The sequence below is a fragment of the Pseudophryne corroboree genome, chromosome 8 (genome assembly GCF_028390025.1).
Source record: "Pseudophryne corroboree isolate aPseCor3 chromosome 8, aPseCor3.hap2, whole genome shotgun sequence".
Classification (NCBI taxonomy): Eukaryota; Metazoa; Chordata; class Amphibia; order Anura; family Myobatrachidae; genus Pseudophryne; species Pseudophryne corroboree.
Window position 1 is genome coordinate 451,824,321 of NC_086451.1, and position 15,016 is coordinate 451,839,336.

At 56.7% G+C, this 15,016-nt stretch overlaps 1 protein-coding gene across 4 annotated transcripts in view; it reads right to left on the reverse strand.

The window, feature by feature from the left end:
• The window catches only part of CUTA (cutA divalent cation tolerance homolog), a 111,203-nt gene that overhangs the window by 54,729 nt on the left and 41,458 nt on the right, over positions 1-15,016 (reverse strand). For 3 of the 4 annotated variants that reach the window (XM_063938290.1, XM_063938288.1, XM_063938289.1), the window contains exon 2: positions 11,450-11,511. In XM_063938290.1, the coding sequence (XP_063794360.1) occupies positions 11,450-11,503 (54 nt within the window). In that variant the 5' untranslated portion in view covers positions 11,504-11,511. Of the gene's footprint in view, positions 1-11,449; positions 11,518-15,016 lie in introns of those variants that run through there. The other variant, XM_063938291.1, reaches the window with a different exon arrangement.

Consider the following 15,016-nt stretch of genomic DNA (forward strand, 5'->3'; position numbering starts at 1 on the left):
GGAGATGAGGGGGCCGCAGAGAGAGAGAGAGAGAGAGAGAGAGAGAGAGAGAGAGTAGATGAGGGGGCCGCAGTGACTGTGAGAGAAGGGAGATGAGGGGGCCGCAGTGACTGTGAGAGAGAGAGAGAGAGAGAGAGAAAGGAGATGAGGGGGCCGCAGTGAAAGAGAGAGAGAGAGAGAGAGAGAGAGAGAAAGGAGATGAGGGGGCCGCAGTGATTGTGAGAGAGAGAGAGAGAGAGAGAGAGAGAAAGAAAAAGAGAGGAGATGAGGGACCCGCAGTGACTGTGAGAGAGATTAGATGAGGGGGCCGCAGTGACAGAGAGAGAAGGGAGATGAGGGGGACGCAGTGACAGAGAGAGAGAGGGAAGATGAAGGGGCCGCAGTGATTGTGAGAGAGAGAGAGAGAGAAAAAGAGAGGAGATGAGGGAGCCGCAGTGACTGTGAGAGAGAGGGGTGATGAGGGGGCCGCAGTGACTGTGAGAGAAAGAGGGGAGATGAGGGGGCCGCAGTGACTGAGAGAGAAAGAGGGGAGATGAGGGGGCCGCAGTGACTGTGAGAGAAGGGAGATGAGGGGGCCGCAGTGACTGTGAGAGAGAGTAGATGAGGGGGCCGCAGTGACTGTGAGAGAAGACGAGGGACCCGCAGTAAGAGAGAGAGAGGAGATGAGGGGGCCGCAGTGACAGAGAGAGAGAGGGGAGATGAGGGGGCCGCAGTGACTGTGAGAGAAGACGAGGGACCCGCAGTAAGAGAGAGAGAGGAGATGAGGGGGCCGCAGTGACAGAGAGAGAGAGGGGAGATGAGGGGCCGCAGTGACTGTGAGAGAGAGGGGTGATGAGGGGGCCGCAGTGACTGTGAGAGAAAGAGGGGAGATGAGGGGGCCGCAGTGACTGAGAGAGAAAGAGGGGAGATGAGGGGGCCGCAGTGACTGTGAGAGAAGGGAGATGAGGGGGCCGCAGTGACTGTGAGAGAGAGTAGATGAGGGGGCCGCAGTGACTGTGAGAGAAGACGAGGGACCCGCAGTAAGAGAGAGAGAGGAGATGAGGGGGCCGCAGTGACAGAGAGAGAGAGGGGAGATGAGGGGGCCGCAGTGACTGTGAGAGAAGGGAGATGAGGGGGCCGCAGAGAGAGAGAGAGAGAGAGAGAGAGAGAGAGTAGATGAGGGGGCCGCAGTGACTGTGAGAGAAGGGAGATGAGGGGGCCGCAGTGACTGTGAGAAAAGGGAGATGAGGGGGCCGCAGTGACTGTGAGAGAGAGGAGATGAGGGGGCCGCAGTGACTGTGAGAGAAGGGAGATGAGGGGGCCGCAGTGACTGTGAGAGAAGGGAGATGAGGGGGCCGCAGTGACTGTGAGAGAAGGGAGATGAGGGGGCCGCAGTGACTGTGAGAGAAGGGAGATGAGGGGGCCGCAGTGACTGTGAGAGAAGGGAGATGAGGGGGCCGCAGTGACTGTGAGAGAAGGGAGATGAGGGGGCCGCAGTGACTGTGAGAGAAGGGAGATGAGGGGGCCGCAGTGACTGTGAGAGAAGAGAGATGAGGGGGCCGCAGTGACTGAGAGAAGGGAGATGAGGGGGCCGCAGTGACTGTGAGAGAGAGGAGATGAGGGGGCCGCAGAGAGAGAGAGAGAGAGAGAGAGAGAGAGTAGATGAGGGGGCCGCAGTGACTGTGAGAGAAGGGAGATGAGGGGGCCGCAGTAACAGAGAGAGAGAGAGGGGTGAAGAGGGACCCGCAGTGACTGTGAGAGAGAGGAGATGAGGGGGCCGCAGTGAAAGAGAGAGAGAGAGTAGATGAGGGGGCCGCAGTGAAAGAGAGAGAGAGAGAGAGAGAGAGAGAAAGGAGATGAGGGGGCCGCAGTGACAGAGAGAAGGGAGATGAGGGGGCCGCAGTGACTGTGAGAGAAGGGAGATGAGGGGGCCGCAGTGACTGTGAGAGAAGGGAGATGAGGGGGCCGCAGTGACTGTGAGAGAAGGGAGATGAGGGAGCCGCAGTGACTGTGGGATAGAGGAGATGAGGGGGCCGCAGTGACTGTGAGAGAGAGGAGATGAGGGGGCCGCAGTGACTGTGAGAGAAGGGAGATGAGGGGGCCGCAGTGACAGAGAGAGAGAGGGAAGATGAAGGGGCCGCAGTGATTGTGAGAGAGAGAGAGAGAGAGAAAAAGAGAGGAGATGAGGGACCCGCAGTGACTGTGAGAGAAAGAGGGGAGATGAGGGGGCCGCAGTGACTGAGAGAGAAAGAGGGGAGATGAGGGGGCCGCAGTGACTGAGAGAGAAAGAGGGGAGATGAGGGGGCCGCAGTGACTGTGAGAGAAGACGAGGGACCCGCAGTAAGAGAGAGAGAGAGGAGATGAGGGGGCCGCAGTGACAGAGAGAGAGAGCGTAGATGAGGGGGCCACAGTGAGTGTGAGAGAGAGGAGATGAGGGGGCCGCAGTGACTGAGAGAAGGGAGATGAGGGGGCCGCAGTGATTGTGAGAGAGAGAGAGAGAGAGAGAGAGAGAGAGAGAGAGAGAGGGGTGATGAGGGACCCGCAGTGACTGTGAGAGAAAGAGGGGTGATGAGGGGGCCGCAGTGACAGAGAGAAAGAGGGGAGATGAGGGGGCCGCAGTGACTGTGAGAGAAGACGAGGGACCCGCAGTAAGAGAGAGAGAGGAGATGAGGGGGCCGCAGTGACAGAGAGAGAGAGAGGGGAGATGAGGGGGCCGCAGTGATTGTGAGAGAGAGAGAGAGAGAGAGAGAGAGAGAAAGAAAAAGAGAGGAGATGAGGGACCCGCTGTGACAGAGAGAGAGAGGGGTGATGAGGGACCCGCAGTGACTGTGAGAGAGAGGAGGTGAGGGGCCGCAGTGAAAGAGAGAGAGAGAGTAGATGAGGGGGCCGCAGTGACTGTGAGAGAGAGGAGATGAGGGGGCCGCAGGGACTGTGTGTGAGAGAGAGAGAGAGAGAGAGAAAGAAAGAGAGAGAGAGGAGATGAGGGGACACACAGTGAGAGAGAGAGAGAGGAGATGAGGGGGACACAGTGAGTGAGAGAGAGGAGATGAGGGGGCCGCAGGGACTGTGTCAGAGAGAGAGAGAGAGAGAGAGAGAGTAAGAGAGAGAGGAGATGAGGGGGACACAGTGAGAGAGAGAGGAGATGAGGGGGCCGCAGGGACTGTGTGTGAGAGAGAGGAGATGAGGGGGCCGCTGGGACTGTGTGAGAGAAGGGAGATGAGGGGGCCGCAGGGACTGTGAGAGAAGGGAGATGAGGGGGCCGCAGTGACTGTGAGAGAAGGGAGATGAGGGGGCCGCAGTGACTGTGAGAGAAGGGAGAGGAGGGGGCCGCAGTGACTGAGAGAAGGGAGATGAGGGGGCCGCAGTGACTGTGAGAGAAGGGAGATGAGGGGGCCGCAGTGACTGTGAGAGAAGGGAGAGGAGGGGGCCGCAGTGACTGTGAGAGAAGGGAGATGAGGGGGCCGCAGTGACTGAGAGAGAAGGGAGATGAGGGGGCCGCAGTGACTATGAGAGAAGGGAGATGAGGGGGCCGCAGTGACTGTGAGAAAAGGGAGATGAGGGGGCCGCAGTGACTGAGAGAAGGGAGATGAGGGGGCCGCAGTGACTGAGAGAAGGGAGATGAGGGGGCCGCAGTGACTGTGAGAGAAGGGAGATGAGGGGGCCGCAGTGACTGTGAGAGAAGGGAGATGAGGGGGCCGAAGTGACTGAGAGAAGGGAGATGAGGGGGCCGCAGTGACTGTGAGAGAAGGGAGATGAGGGGGCCGCAGTGACTGTGAGAGAAGGGAGATGAGGGGGCCGCAGTGACTGAGAGAAGGGAGATGAGGGGGCCGCAGTGACTGTGAGAGAAGGGAGATGAGGGGGCCGAAGTGACTGACAGAAGGGAGATGAGGGGGCCGCAGTGACTGTGAGAGAAGGGAGATGAGGGGGCCGCAGTGACTGAGAGAAGGGAGATGAGGGGGCCGCAGTGACTGTGAGAAAAGGGAGATGAGGGGGCCGCAGTGACTGTGAGAGAGTAGATGAGGGGGCCGCAGTGACTGTGAGAGAAGGAAGATGAGGGGGCCGCAGTGACTGTGAGAGAAGGAAGATGAGGGGGCCGCAGTGACTGTGAGAGAGAGGAGACGAGGGGGCCGCAGTGACTGTGAGAGAAGGGAGATGAGGGGGCCGCAGTGACTGAGAGAAGGGAGATGAGGGGGCCGCAGTGACTGTGAGAGAAGGGAGATGAGGGGGCCGCAGTGACTGTGAGAGAGAGGAGACGAGGGGGCCGAAGTGACTGTGAGAGAAGGGAGATGAGGGGGCCGCAGAGACTGTGAGAGAGTAGATGAGGGGGCCGCAGTGACTGTGAGAGAAGGGAGATGAGGGGGCCGCAGTGACTGTAAGAGAAGGGAGATGAGGGGGCCGCAGTGACTATGAGAGAAGGGAGATGAGGGGGCCGCAGTGACTGTGAGAGAAGGGAGAGGAGGGGGCCGCAGTGACTGTGAGAGAAGGGAGATGAGGGGGCCGCAGTGACTGAGAGAAGGGAGATGAGAGGGCCGCAGTGACTGTGAGAGAAGGGAGATGAGGGGGCCGCAGTGACTGAGAGAAGGGAGATGAGAGGGCCGCAGTGACTGTGAGAGAAGGGAGATGAGGGGGCCGCAGTGACTGTGAGAGAGGAGATGAGGGGGCCGCAGTGACTGAGAGAAGGGAGATGAGGGGCCGCAGTGACTATGAGAGAAGGGAGATGAGGGGGCCGCAGTGACTGTGAGAGAAGGGAGAGGAGGGGGCCGCAGTGACTGTGAGAGAAGGGAGAGGGGCGCAGTGACTGTAAGAGAGAGAGAGAGGAGATGAGGGGGCCGCAGTGACTGTGAGAGAGAGGAGATGAGGGGGCCACAGTGACTGTAAGAGAGAGAGAGGAGATGAGGGGGCCACAGTGACTGTAAGAGAGAGTGGAGATGAGGGGCCGCAGGTACTGTGAGAGAGAGAGAGAGAGAGAGATGAGGGGGCCGCAGTGACTGTGAGAGAAGGGAGATGATGGGGCCGTAGTGACTGTGAGAGAAGGGAGATGAGGGGGCCACAGTGACTGTGAGAGAGAGGAGATGAGGGGGCCACAGTGACTGTGAGAGAGAGGAGATGAGGGGGCCACAGTGACTGTAAGAGAGAGAGAGAGGAGATGAGGGGCCGCAGGTACTGTGTGAGAGAGAGAGAGAGAGAGAGAGAGAGAGAGAGAGATGAGGGGGACACAGTGAGAGAGAGAGAGGAGATGAGGGGGACACAGTGAGAGAGAGAGAGGAGATGAGGGACCCGCAGTGACAGAGAGAGAGAGAGAGAGAGAGAGAGAGAGAGAGTAGATGAGGCGGCCGCAGTGACTGTGGGATAGAGGAGATGAGGGGGCCGCAGTGACTGTGGGAGAAGGGAGATGAGGGGGCCGCAGTGACTGTAAGAGAAGGGAGATGAGGGGGCCGCAGTGACTATGAGAGAAGGGAGATGAGGGGGCCGCAGTGACTGTGAGAGAAGGGAGAGGAGGGGGCCGCAGTGACTGTGAGAGAAGGGAGATGAGGGGGCCGCAGTGACTGTGAGAGAAGGGAGATGAGGGGGCCGCAGTGACTGTAAGAGAAGGGAGATGAGGGGGCCGCAGTGACTATGAGAGAAGGGAGATGAGGGGGCCGCAGTGACTGTGAGAGAAGGGAGAGGAGGGGGCCGCAGTGACTGTGAGAGAAGGGAGATGAGGGGGCCGCAGTGACTGAGAGAAGGGAGATGAGAGGGCCGCAGTGACTGTGAGAGAAGGGAGATGAGGGGGCCGCAGTGACTATGAGAGAAGGGAGATGAGGGGGCCGCAGTGACTGTGAGAGAAGGGAGAGGAGGGGGCCGCAGTGACTGTGAGAGAAGGGAGAGGGGCGCAGTGACTGTAAGAGAGAGAGAGGAGATGAGGGGGCCGCAGTGACTGTGAGAGAGAGGAGATGAGGGGGCCACAGTGACTGTAAGAGAGAGAGAGGAGATGAGGGGGCCACAGTGACTGTAAGAGAGAGTGGAGATGAGGGGCCGCAGGTACTGTGAGAGAGAGAGAGAGAGAGAGAGAGAGAGAGAGAGAGATGAGGGGGACACAGTGAGAGAGAGAGAGGAGATGAGGGGGACACAGTGAGAGAGAGAGAGGAGATGAGGGGGCCACAGTGACTGTAAGAGAGAGTGGAGATGAGGGGCCGCAGGTACTGTGAGAGAGAGAGAGAGAGAGAGAGAGAGAGATGAGGGGGCCGCAGTGACTGTGAGAGAAGGGAGATGAGGGGGCCACAGTGACTGTGAGAGAGAGGAGATGAGGGGGCCACAGTGACTGTGAGAGAGAGGAGATGAGGGGGCCACAGTGACTGTAAGAGAGAGAGAGAGGAGATGAGGGGCCGCAGGTACTGTGTGAGAGAGAGAGAGAGAGAGAGAGAGAGATGAGGGGGACACAGTGAGAGAGAGAGAGGAGATGAGGGGGACACAGTGAGAGAGAGAGAGGAGATGAGGGACCCGCAGTGACAGAGAGAGAGAGAGAGAGAGAGAGAGAGAGAGAGAGAGAGTAGATGAGGCGGCCGCAGTGACTGTGGGATAGAGGAGATGAGGGGGCCGCAGTGACTGTGGGATAGAGGAGATGAGGGGGCCGCAGTGACTGTGAGAGAAGGGAGAGGAGGGGGCCGCAGTGACTGTGAGAGAAGGGAGATGAGGGAGCCGCAGTGACTGTGAGAGAGAGGAGATGAGGGGGCCGCAGTGACTGTGAGAGAAGGGAGATGAGGGGGCCGCAGTGACTGTGAGAGAAGGGAGATGAGGGGGCCGCAGTGACTGTGAGAGAAGGGAGATGAGGGGGCCGCAGTGACAGAGAGAGAGGAGATGAGGGGGCCGCAGTGACTGTGAGAGAAGGGAGATGAGGGGGCCGCAGTGACTGTGAGAGAAGGGAGATGAGGGGGCCGCAGTGACTGTGAGAGAAGGGAGATGAGGGGGCCGCAGTGACTGTGAGAGAAGGGAGATGAGGGGGCCGCAGTGACTGTGAGAGAAGGGAGATGAGGGGGCCGCAGTGACAGAGAGAGAGGAGATGAGGGGGCCGCAGAGAGAGAGAGAGAGAGAGAGAGAGAGTAGATGAGGGGGCCGCAGTGACTGTGAGAGAAGGGAGATGAGGGGGCCGCAGTGACAGAGAGAGAGAGAGGGGTGATGAGGGACCCGCAGTGACTGTGAGAGAGAGGAGATGAGGGGGCCGCAGTGAAAGAGAGAGAGAGAGAGAGAGAGTAGATGAAGGGGCCGCAGTGATTGTGAGAGAGAGAGAGAGAGAGAGAGAGAGAGAGAGAGAGATAAAGAGAGGAGATGAGGGACCCGCAGTGACAGAGAGAGAGAGGGGTGATGAGGGACCCGCAGTGACTGTGAGAGAGAGTAGATGAGGGGGCCGCAGTGACTGTGAGAGAAGGGAGATGAGGGGGCCGCAGTGACAGAGAGAGAGAGGGGAGATGAGGGGGCCGCAGTGACTGTGAGAGAAGGGAGATGAGGGAGCCGCAGTGACTGTGAGAGAGAGAGAGAGAGAGAGAGAGAAAAAGAGAGGAGATGAGGGACCCGCAGTGACAGAGAGAGAGAGTAGATGAGGGGGCCGCAGTGACTGTGAGAGAAGGGAGATGAGGGAGCCGCAGTGACTGTGAGAGAGAGGGGTGATGAGGGGGCCGCAGTGACTGAGAGAGAAAGAGGGGAGATGAGGGGGCCGCAGTGACTGAGAGAGAAAGAAGGGAGATGAGGGGGCCGCAGTGACAGAGAGAGAAAGAGAGAGAGAGCGTAGATGAGGGGGCCGCAGTGACTGTGAGAGAGCGTAGATGAGGGGGCCGCAGTGACTGTGAGAGAAGGGAGATGAGGGGGCCGCAGTGATTGTGAGAGAGAGAGAGAGAGAGAGAGAAAGAAAAAGAGAGGAGATGAGGGGGCCGCAGTGACTGTGAGAGAAGGGAGATGAGGGGGCCGCAGTGACTGTGAGAGAGAGAGAGAGAGAGAGGGGTGATGAGGGACCCGCAGTGACTGTGAGAGAAAGAGGGGAGATGAGGGGGCCGCAGTGACTGTGAGAGAAGGGAGATGAGGGGGCCGCAGAGAGAGAGAGAGAGAGAGAGAGAGAGAGGAGATGAGGGACCCGCAGTGACAGAGAGAGAGAGAGGAGGTGAGGGGGCCGCAGTGAAAGAGAGAGAGAGTAGATGAGGGACCCGCAGTGACTGTGAGAGAGAGGAGATGAGGGGGCCGGAGTGACTGTGAGAGAGAGAGAGGGGAGATGAGGGACCCGCAGTGACTGTGAAAGAGAGAGAGAGGAGATGAGGGGCCGCAGTGACTGTGAGAGAGAGGAGATGAGGGGGCCGCAGTGACTGTGAGAGAGAGGAGATGAGGGGGCCGCAGTGACTGTGAGAGAAGGGTGATGAGGGACCCGCAGGTACTGTGTGAGAGAGAGAGAGAGAGATGAGGGGGACACAGTGAGAGAGAGAGAGAGGAGATGAGGGACCCGCAGTGACAGAGAGAGAGAGAGAGAGAGAGAGAGAGAGTAGATGAGGGGGCCGCAGTGACTGTGAGAGAGAGAGGAGATGAGGGGGCCGCAGTGACTGTGAGAGAGAGGAGATGAGGGGGACGCAGTGACTGTGGGATAGAGGAGATAAGGGGCCCGCAGTGACTGTGAGAGGAGATGAGGGGGCCGCAGTGACTGTGAGAGAGAGAGAGAGGAGATGAGGGGGCCGCAGTGACTGTGAGAGAGAGGAGATGAGGGGGCCGCAGTGACTGTGAGAGAGAGAGAGAGGAGATGAGGGGGCCGCAGTGACTGTGAGAGAGAGGAGATGAGGGGGCCGCAGTGACTGTGAGAGAAGGGAGATGAGGGGGCCGCAGTGACTGTGAGAGAAGGGAGATGAGGGGGCCGCAGTGACTGTGAGAGAAGGGAGATGAGGGGGCCGCAGTGACTGTGAGAGAGAGGAGATGAGGGGCCGCAGTGACTGTGAGAGAGAGGAGATGAGGGGCCGCAGTGACTGTGAGAGAAGGGAGATGAGGGGGCCGCAGTGACTGTGAGAGAAGGGAGATGAGGGGCCGCAGTGACTGTGAGAGAAGGGAGATGAGGGGGCCGCAGTGACTGTGAGAGAAGGGAGATGAGGGGGCCGCAGAGAGAGAGAGAGAGAGAGAGAGAGAGGAGATGAGGGACCCGCAGTGACAGAGAGAGAGAGAGGAGGTGAGGGGGCCGCAGTGAAAGAGAGAGAGAGTAGATGAGGGACCCGCAGTGACTGTGAGAGAGAGGAGATGAGGGGGCCGCAGTGACTGTGAGAGAAGGGAGATGAGGGGCCGCAGTGACAGTGAGAGAGGGGTGATGAGGGACCCGCAGGTACTGTGTGAGAGAGAGAGAGAGAGATGAGCGGGACACAGTGAGAGAGAGAGAGGAGATGAGGGACCCGCAGTGACAGAGAGAGAAAGAGAGAGAGAGAGAGAGAGAGAGAGAGAGAGAGTAGATGAGGGGGCCGCAGTGACTGTGAGAGAGAGAGGAGATGAGGGGGCCGCAGTGACTGTGAGAGAGAGGAGATGAGGGGGACGCAGTGACTGTGGGATAGAGGAGATAAGGGGCCCGCAGTGACTGTGAGAGGAGATGAGGGGGCCGCAGTGACTGTGAGAGAGAGAGAGAGGAGATGAGGGGGCCGCAGTGACTGTGAGAGAGAGGAGATGAGGGGGCCGCAGTGACTGTGAGAGAGAGAGAGAGGAGATGAGGGGGCCGCAGTGACTGTGAGAGAGAGAGAGAGGGGAGATGAGGGGGCCGCAGTGACTGTGAGAGAGGAGATGAGGGGGCCGCAGTGACTGTGAGAGAGGAGATGAGGGGGCCGCAGTGACTGTGAGAGAGAGAGAGAGGAGATGAGGGGGCCGCAGTGACTGTGAGAGAGAGGAGATGAGGGGGCCGCAGTGACTGTGAGAGAAGGGAGATGAGGGGGCGCAGTGACTGTGAGAGAAGGGAGATGAGGGGGCCGCAGTGACTGTGAGAGAAGGGAGATGAGGGGCCGCAGTGACTGTGAGAGAAGGGAGATGAGGGGGCCGCAGTGACTGTGAGAGAAGGGAGATGAGGGGCCGCAGTGACTGTGAGAGAAGGGAGATGAGGGGGCCGCAGTGACTGTGAGAGAAGGGAGATGAGGGGGCCGCAGTGACTGTGAGAGAGAGGAGATGAGGGGGCCGCAGTGACTGTGTGTGAGAGAGAGGAGATGAGGGGGCCGCAGTGACTGTGTGTGAGAGAGAGGAGACGAGGGGGCCGCAGTGACTGTGTGTGAGAGAGAGGAGAGGAGGGGGCCGCAGTGACTGCGAGAGAGAGGAGATGAGGGGGCCGCAGTGACTGTGTGTGAGAGAGAGGAGATGAGGGGGCCGCAGTGACTGCGAGAGAGAGGAGATGAGGGGCCGCAGTGACTGTGTGTGAGAGAGAGGAGAGGAGGGGGCCGCAGTGACTGTGTGTGTGAGAGAGAGAGAGAGAGGGAGGAGATGAGGGGACACAGTGAGAGAGAGAGAGAGAGGAGATGAGGGGGACACAGTGAGAGAGAGGAGATGAGGGGGACACAGTGAGAGAGAGGAGATGAGGGGGCCGCAGGGACTGTGTGTGAGAGAGAGAGAGAGAGAGAGAGAGAGAAAGAGAGGAGATGAGGGGACACACAGTGAGAGAGAGAGAGAGGAGATGAGGGGGACACAGTGAGAGAGAGAGGAGATGAGGGGGACACAGTGAGAGAGAAAGGAGATGAGGGGGACACAGTGAGAGAGAGAGGAGATGAGGGGGCCGCAGGGACTGTGTGTGTGAGAGAGAGAGAGAGAGAGAGAGAGAGAGAGAGAAAGAAAGAGAGAGAGGAGGGGACACACAGTGAGAGAGAGAGAGAGGAGATGAGGGGGACACAGTGAGAGAGAAAGGAGATGAGGGGGACACAGTGAGAGAGAGAGGAGATGACGGGGCCGCTGGGACTGTGTGAGAGAGAGAGAGAGAGACAGAGAGAGAGAGAGAGAGAGGAGATGAGGGGGACACAGTGAGAGAGAGAGGAGATGAGGGGGCCGCTGGGACTGTGTGTGAGAGAGAGAGAGAGAGAGAGAGAGAGAGAGAGAGAGAGAGAGGAGATGAGGGGGACACAGGGACTGAGAGAGAGAGAGAGAGAGAGAGAGAGGAGATGAGGGGGACACAGGGACTGTGTGAGAGAGAGAGAGAGAGAGAGAGAGAGAGAGAGAGAGAGAGGAGATGAGGGGGCCGCTGGGACTGTGTGAGAGAGAGAGAGAGAGGAGATGAGGGGGCCGCTGGGACTGTGTGAGAGAGAGAGAGAGAGAGAGAGAGAGAGAGAGAGAGAGAGAGAGAGAGAGGAGATGAGGGGGCCGCTGGGACTGTAAAAGAGGAGATTGTTGGTGCAGGGTTGGCAGAGCTGCTGTGACCAGGACCGCTCAGAGAACGTGGTGGCCAATACCCTGCTGAGTGGACGTATCATTGTATAGTCCCACCACCCGCACATTACACTGCAATACTTACAAATCCAGCTATTATCAGAGCCCCGAATTTCAGACAGGATGACAACGGATACATAAACGCTCCTAGAGAAAGATATACACAGTGTGTTACCATTATATATACACTAGCATCAACACTATATATACACTAGCATCAACATTCACTATCAACGCTGAGCCGCAAAGATCGAAAATTGTTCATAGCAGCTATCCATAGGGTCGCCATAAGACGGCATCGACTTGACAGCACAAGTATAACCACCCATATGCCGGGTCACCTCAGTCAACGCCCCCTTCTGCTCCGTAGAGAGGACACACACCCAGGCTTCCAAGCACGCATACTGAGGAGACAGGACAGACCTTCTACAATGACATATATACAGAACACTTCTATTATACATTATAGGATCGGCCATTTGTGGACTGGTGAGTAATCAGAGATGGCTCAGTCATGTTCCTGGTCCCTGGTCAACGGAAAACTACTTCTGAATCAACTCTCAGCAATGAGCGGATTGTGGCCCTGTTGCTGTTAGTGTTTGCGCCCAGTCAGCACCTCAGACACTGGGGTTTTCATTACGTTAGTTCGTGGTTGATAAATGTTTTGTTTTTTTACTTTAAACCAGTGGTTCTTATCAGGCCACACACCTAATTATTATCTTTTTAAACAGCCAACCAACTGGCACTTTGGAACAAAAATCTGGTAATGTACGTATGCAAATGACCATTCGCGCCCACGTGCCGGAAAACGGTCATTTACACAAATTGGATAACTCAAACGGACATAAAGAACATGTCTCAGCAACCAACTTCATCTATGTGACGGCATTTGGGAGTAACTGGCCGACTGTCATTTGCAGACGGGACTTTTACTTTGACTTAGCATGGCAGGCCAATCTAGCACCAGCGATAGCGACACGCGGGGCTGCGCATCGCTATTACTGTGGGGGTACACACGGAGAGATCACTGCTTAAAATCTAAGCAATCTAGTCAGATTGCTTAGATTATCGCTCCATGAGTACCCCCCCTTTAGGCACCTGGGGGAGGGTTAGGCTGCCGGAGAGGAGGGTTAGGGTAAGTATTACGGTTAATATAACACAAAAAAAAGTGTCAACCTTTTTTGTGTCGACCATTTGCATGTCTGCCTTTTGACACATTGGGGTATATTCAATAAGAGTCAGGTCCATTCCGACATGCAGTTGTCGGAATGGACCCGACAACCCCTATTCAAAGAGCGTCCAAATCCGAACGTCGGATTTGGCCACTCCCGGTGTCTTGTCCTGCCGCTGCTGTCAGCAGCTGCCGAGTGCGCTGACAGCAGCGGTGGTGGGAGCTGTCAGCGGCGCCGGGGAGGGGGGCGGGGGGAAGAGCTGTCAGCGGCTGCCGTGAGTCTGCAGCGGTGGGGGCAGCAGTGGGAGAGCAGCGGAGGAGGGGGAGACGGAGAGGAGGAGACGGGGCGAGCAGCGGCTGCATCAGCGGAGGCTCAAGGCGGCGTTCACCCGGCTCCAGCGGGTGGACGCTGCCGCTGGGTTCCTGCTCTCCCTGCTGCAGCGCTGCTTCCCCCCCCCCCCCCCCGTCTCCTGCTCTCAGATCCCTCATCTCATTCCGACTTTTTTTCAAGTCGGATTGAGATTGTCGGAAACGGGGCTAAAACCTGTCGGGTTTGGCCCCGCTTCCGACAATGCACGCTGATCGTGGCTGAAGCCGGCGATCAGCATGCATTCCGACAGTATTCCGATAAGTCGGGTTTCCCGACTTGTCGGAATAGACGGGGCCCTAATAAATAGGTCGGAACCCCTTCCGACCTAAAACTGTCGGAAGCTGCTGTCTTTCCAACAAGACGACAGCTTTCAACAGTTATTGAATACACCGCATTGTCGATCTTTAATCCACACCCAAATACTATCTGCGTTTGCCTGTAGCCCACAAATGCTGGGCGGCTTTATTCTTACTCTGCGATTTAGAACTGCGCTAGGACACGGTCCTCCCCCAACCATAAATCTCTCTGCACATATTACATTTGCCAGGCCCCCTTCATTTCTATATGGAATTGCCAAGGTGTAAATTTGCTTCTTCTTTTTTTTTTGCTCTGCCCCCAACGCTGTGTCGCCCCGTATACGCCCAGCGCTGCACGGTGCTTTAACAAACATATTTCTTTATTGTCGTAACATGTAATATCTCATATCACCCCTTTGGCTGCATTGGGTAACAGTGGTAATAAAGACCAGTTATCATACAGACAACATTGCGCTACTCTCTATACTCTTTACTAATCAGCCATTATGTATTACCCGTCTGTATAATATTGTGCGTTTACATAATGTACCCTGCTTTATTCACAGACGCCCGCATTCTTTATTATAAATATCTTATATGTGGAAAAATAAGAATTTACTCACCGGTAATTCTGTTTCTCGTAGTCCGTAGTGGATGCTGGGAACTCCGTAAGGACCATGGGGAATAGCGGGCTCCGAAGGAGGCTGGGCACTCTAGAAAGATCTTAGACTACCTGGTGTGCACTGGCTCCTCCCACTATGACCCTCCTCCAAGCCTCAGTTAGGTACCGTGCCCGGACGAGCGTACACAATAAGGAAGGATTTTGAATCCCGGGTAAGACTCATACCAGCCACACCAATCACACCGTACAACTCGTGATATGAAACACAGTTAACAGTATGAAACAATAGAGCCTCTCAACAGATGGCTCAACAATAACCCGATTTAGTTAACAATAACCATGTACAAGTAATGCAGATAAACCGCACTTGGGATGGGCGCCCAGCATCCACTACGGACTACGAGAAACAGAATTACCGGTGAGTAAATTCTTATTTTCTCTAACGTCCTAGTGGATGCTGGGAACTCCGTAAGGACCATGGGGATTATACCAAAGCTCCCAAACGGGCGGGAGAGTGCGGATGACTCTGCAGCACCGAATGAGAGAACTCCAGGTCCTCCTCAGCCAGGGTATCAAATTTGTAGAATTTTGCAAACGTGTTTGCCCCTGACCAAGTAGCTGCTCGGCAAAGTTGTAAAGCCGAGACCCCTCGGGCAGCCGCCCAAGATGAGCCCACCTTCCTTGTGGAATGGGCATTGACAGATTTTGGCTGTGGCAGGCCTGCCACAGTATGTGCAAGCTGAATTGTACTACAAATCCAACGAGCAATAGTCTGCTTAGAAGCAGGAGCACCCAGCTTGTTGGGTGCATATAGGATAAACAGCGAGTCAGATTTTCTGACTCCAGCCGTCCTGGAAACATATATTTTCAGGGCCCTGACAACGTCTAGCAACTTGGAGTCCTCCAAATCCTTAGTAGCCGCAGGCACCACAATAGGCTGGTTCAGGTGAAACGCTGACACCACCTTAGGGAGAAACTGGGGACGAGTCCTCAATTCTGCCCTATCCATATGGAAAATCAAATAAGGGCTTTTACAAGACAAAGCCGCCAATTCTGATACTCGCCTGGCAGAAGCCAAGGCCAATAACATAACCACCTTCCATGTGAGATATTTCAGATCCACGGTTTTTAGTGGTTCAAACCAAAGTGATTTTAAGAAAACTCAACACCACGTTGAGATCCCAAGGTGCCAC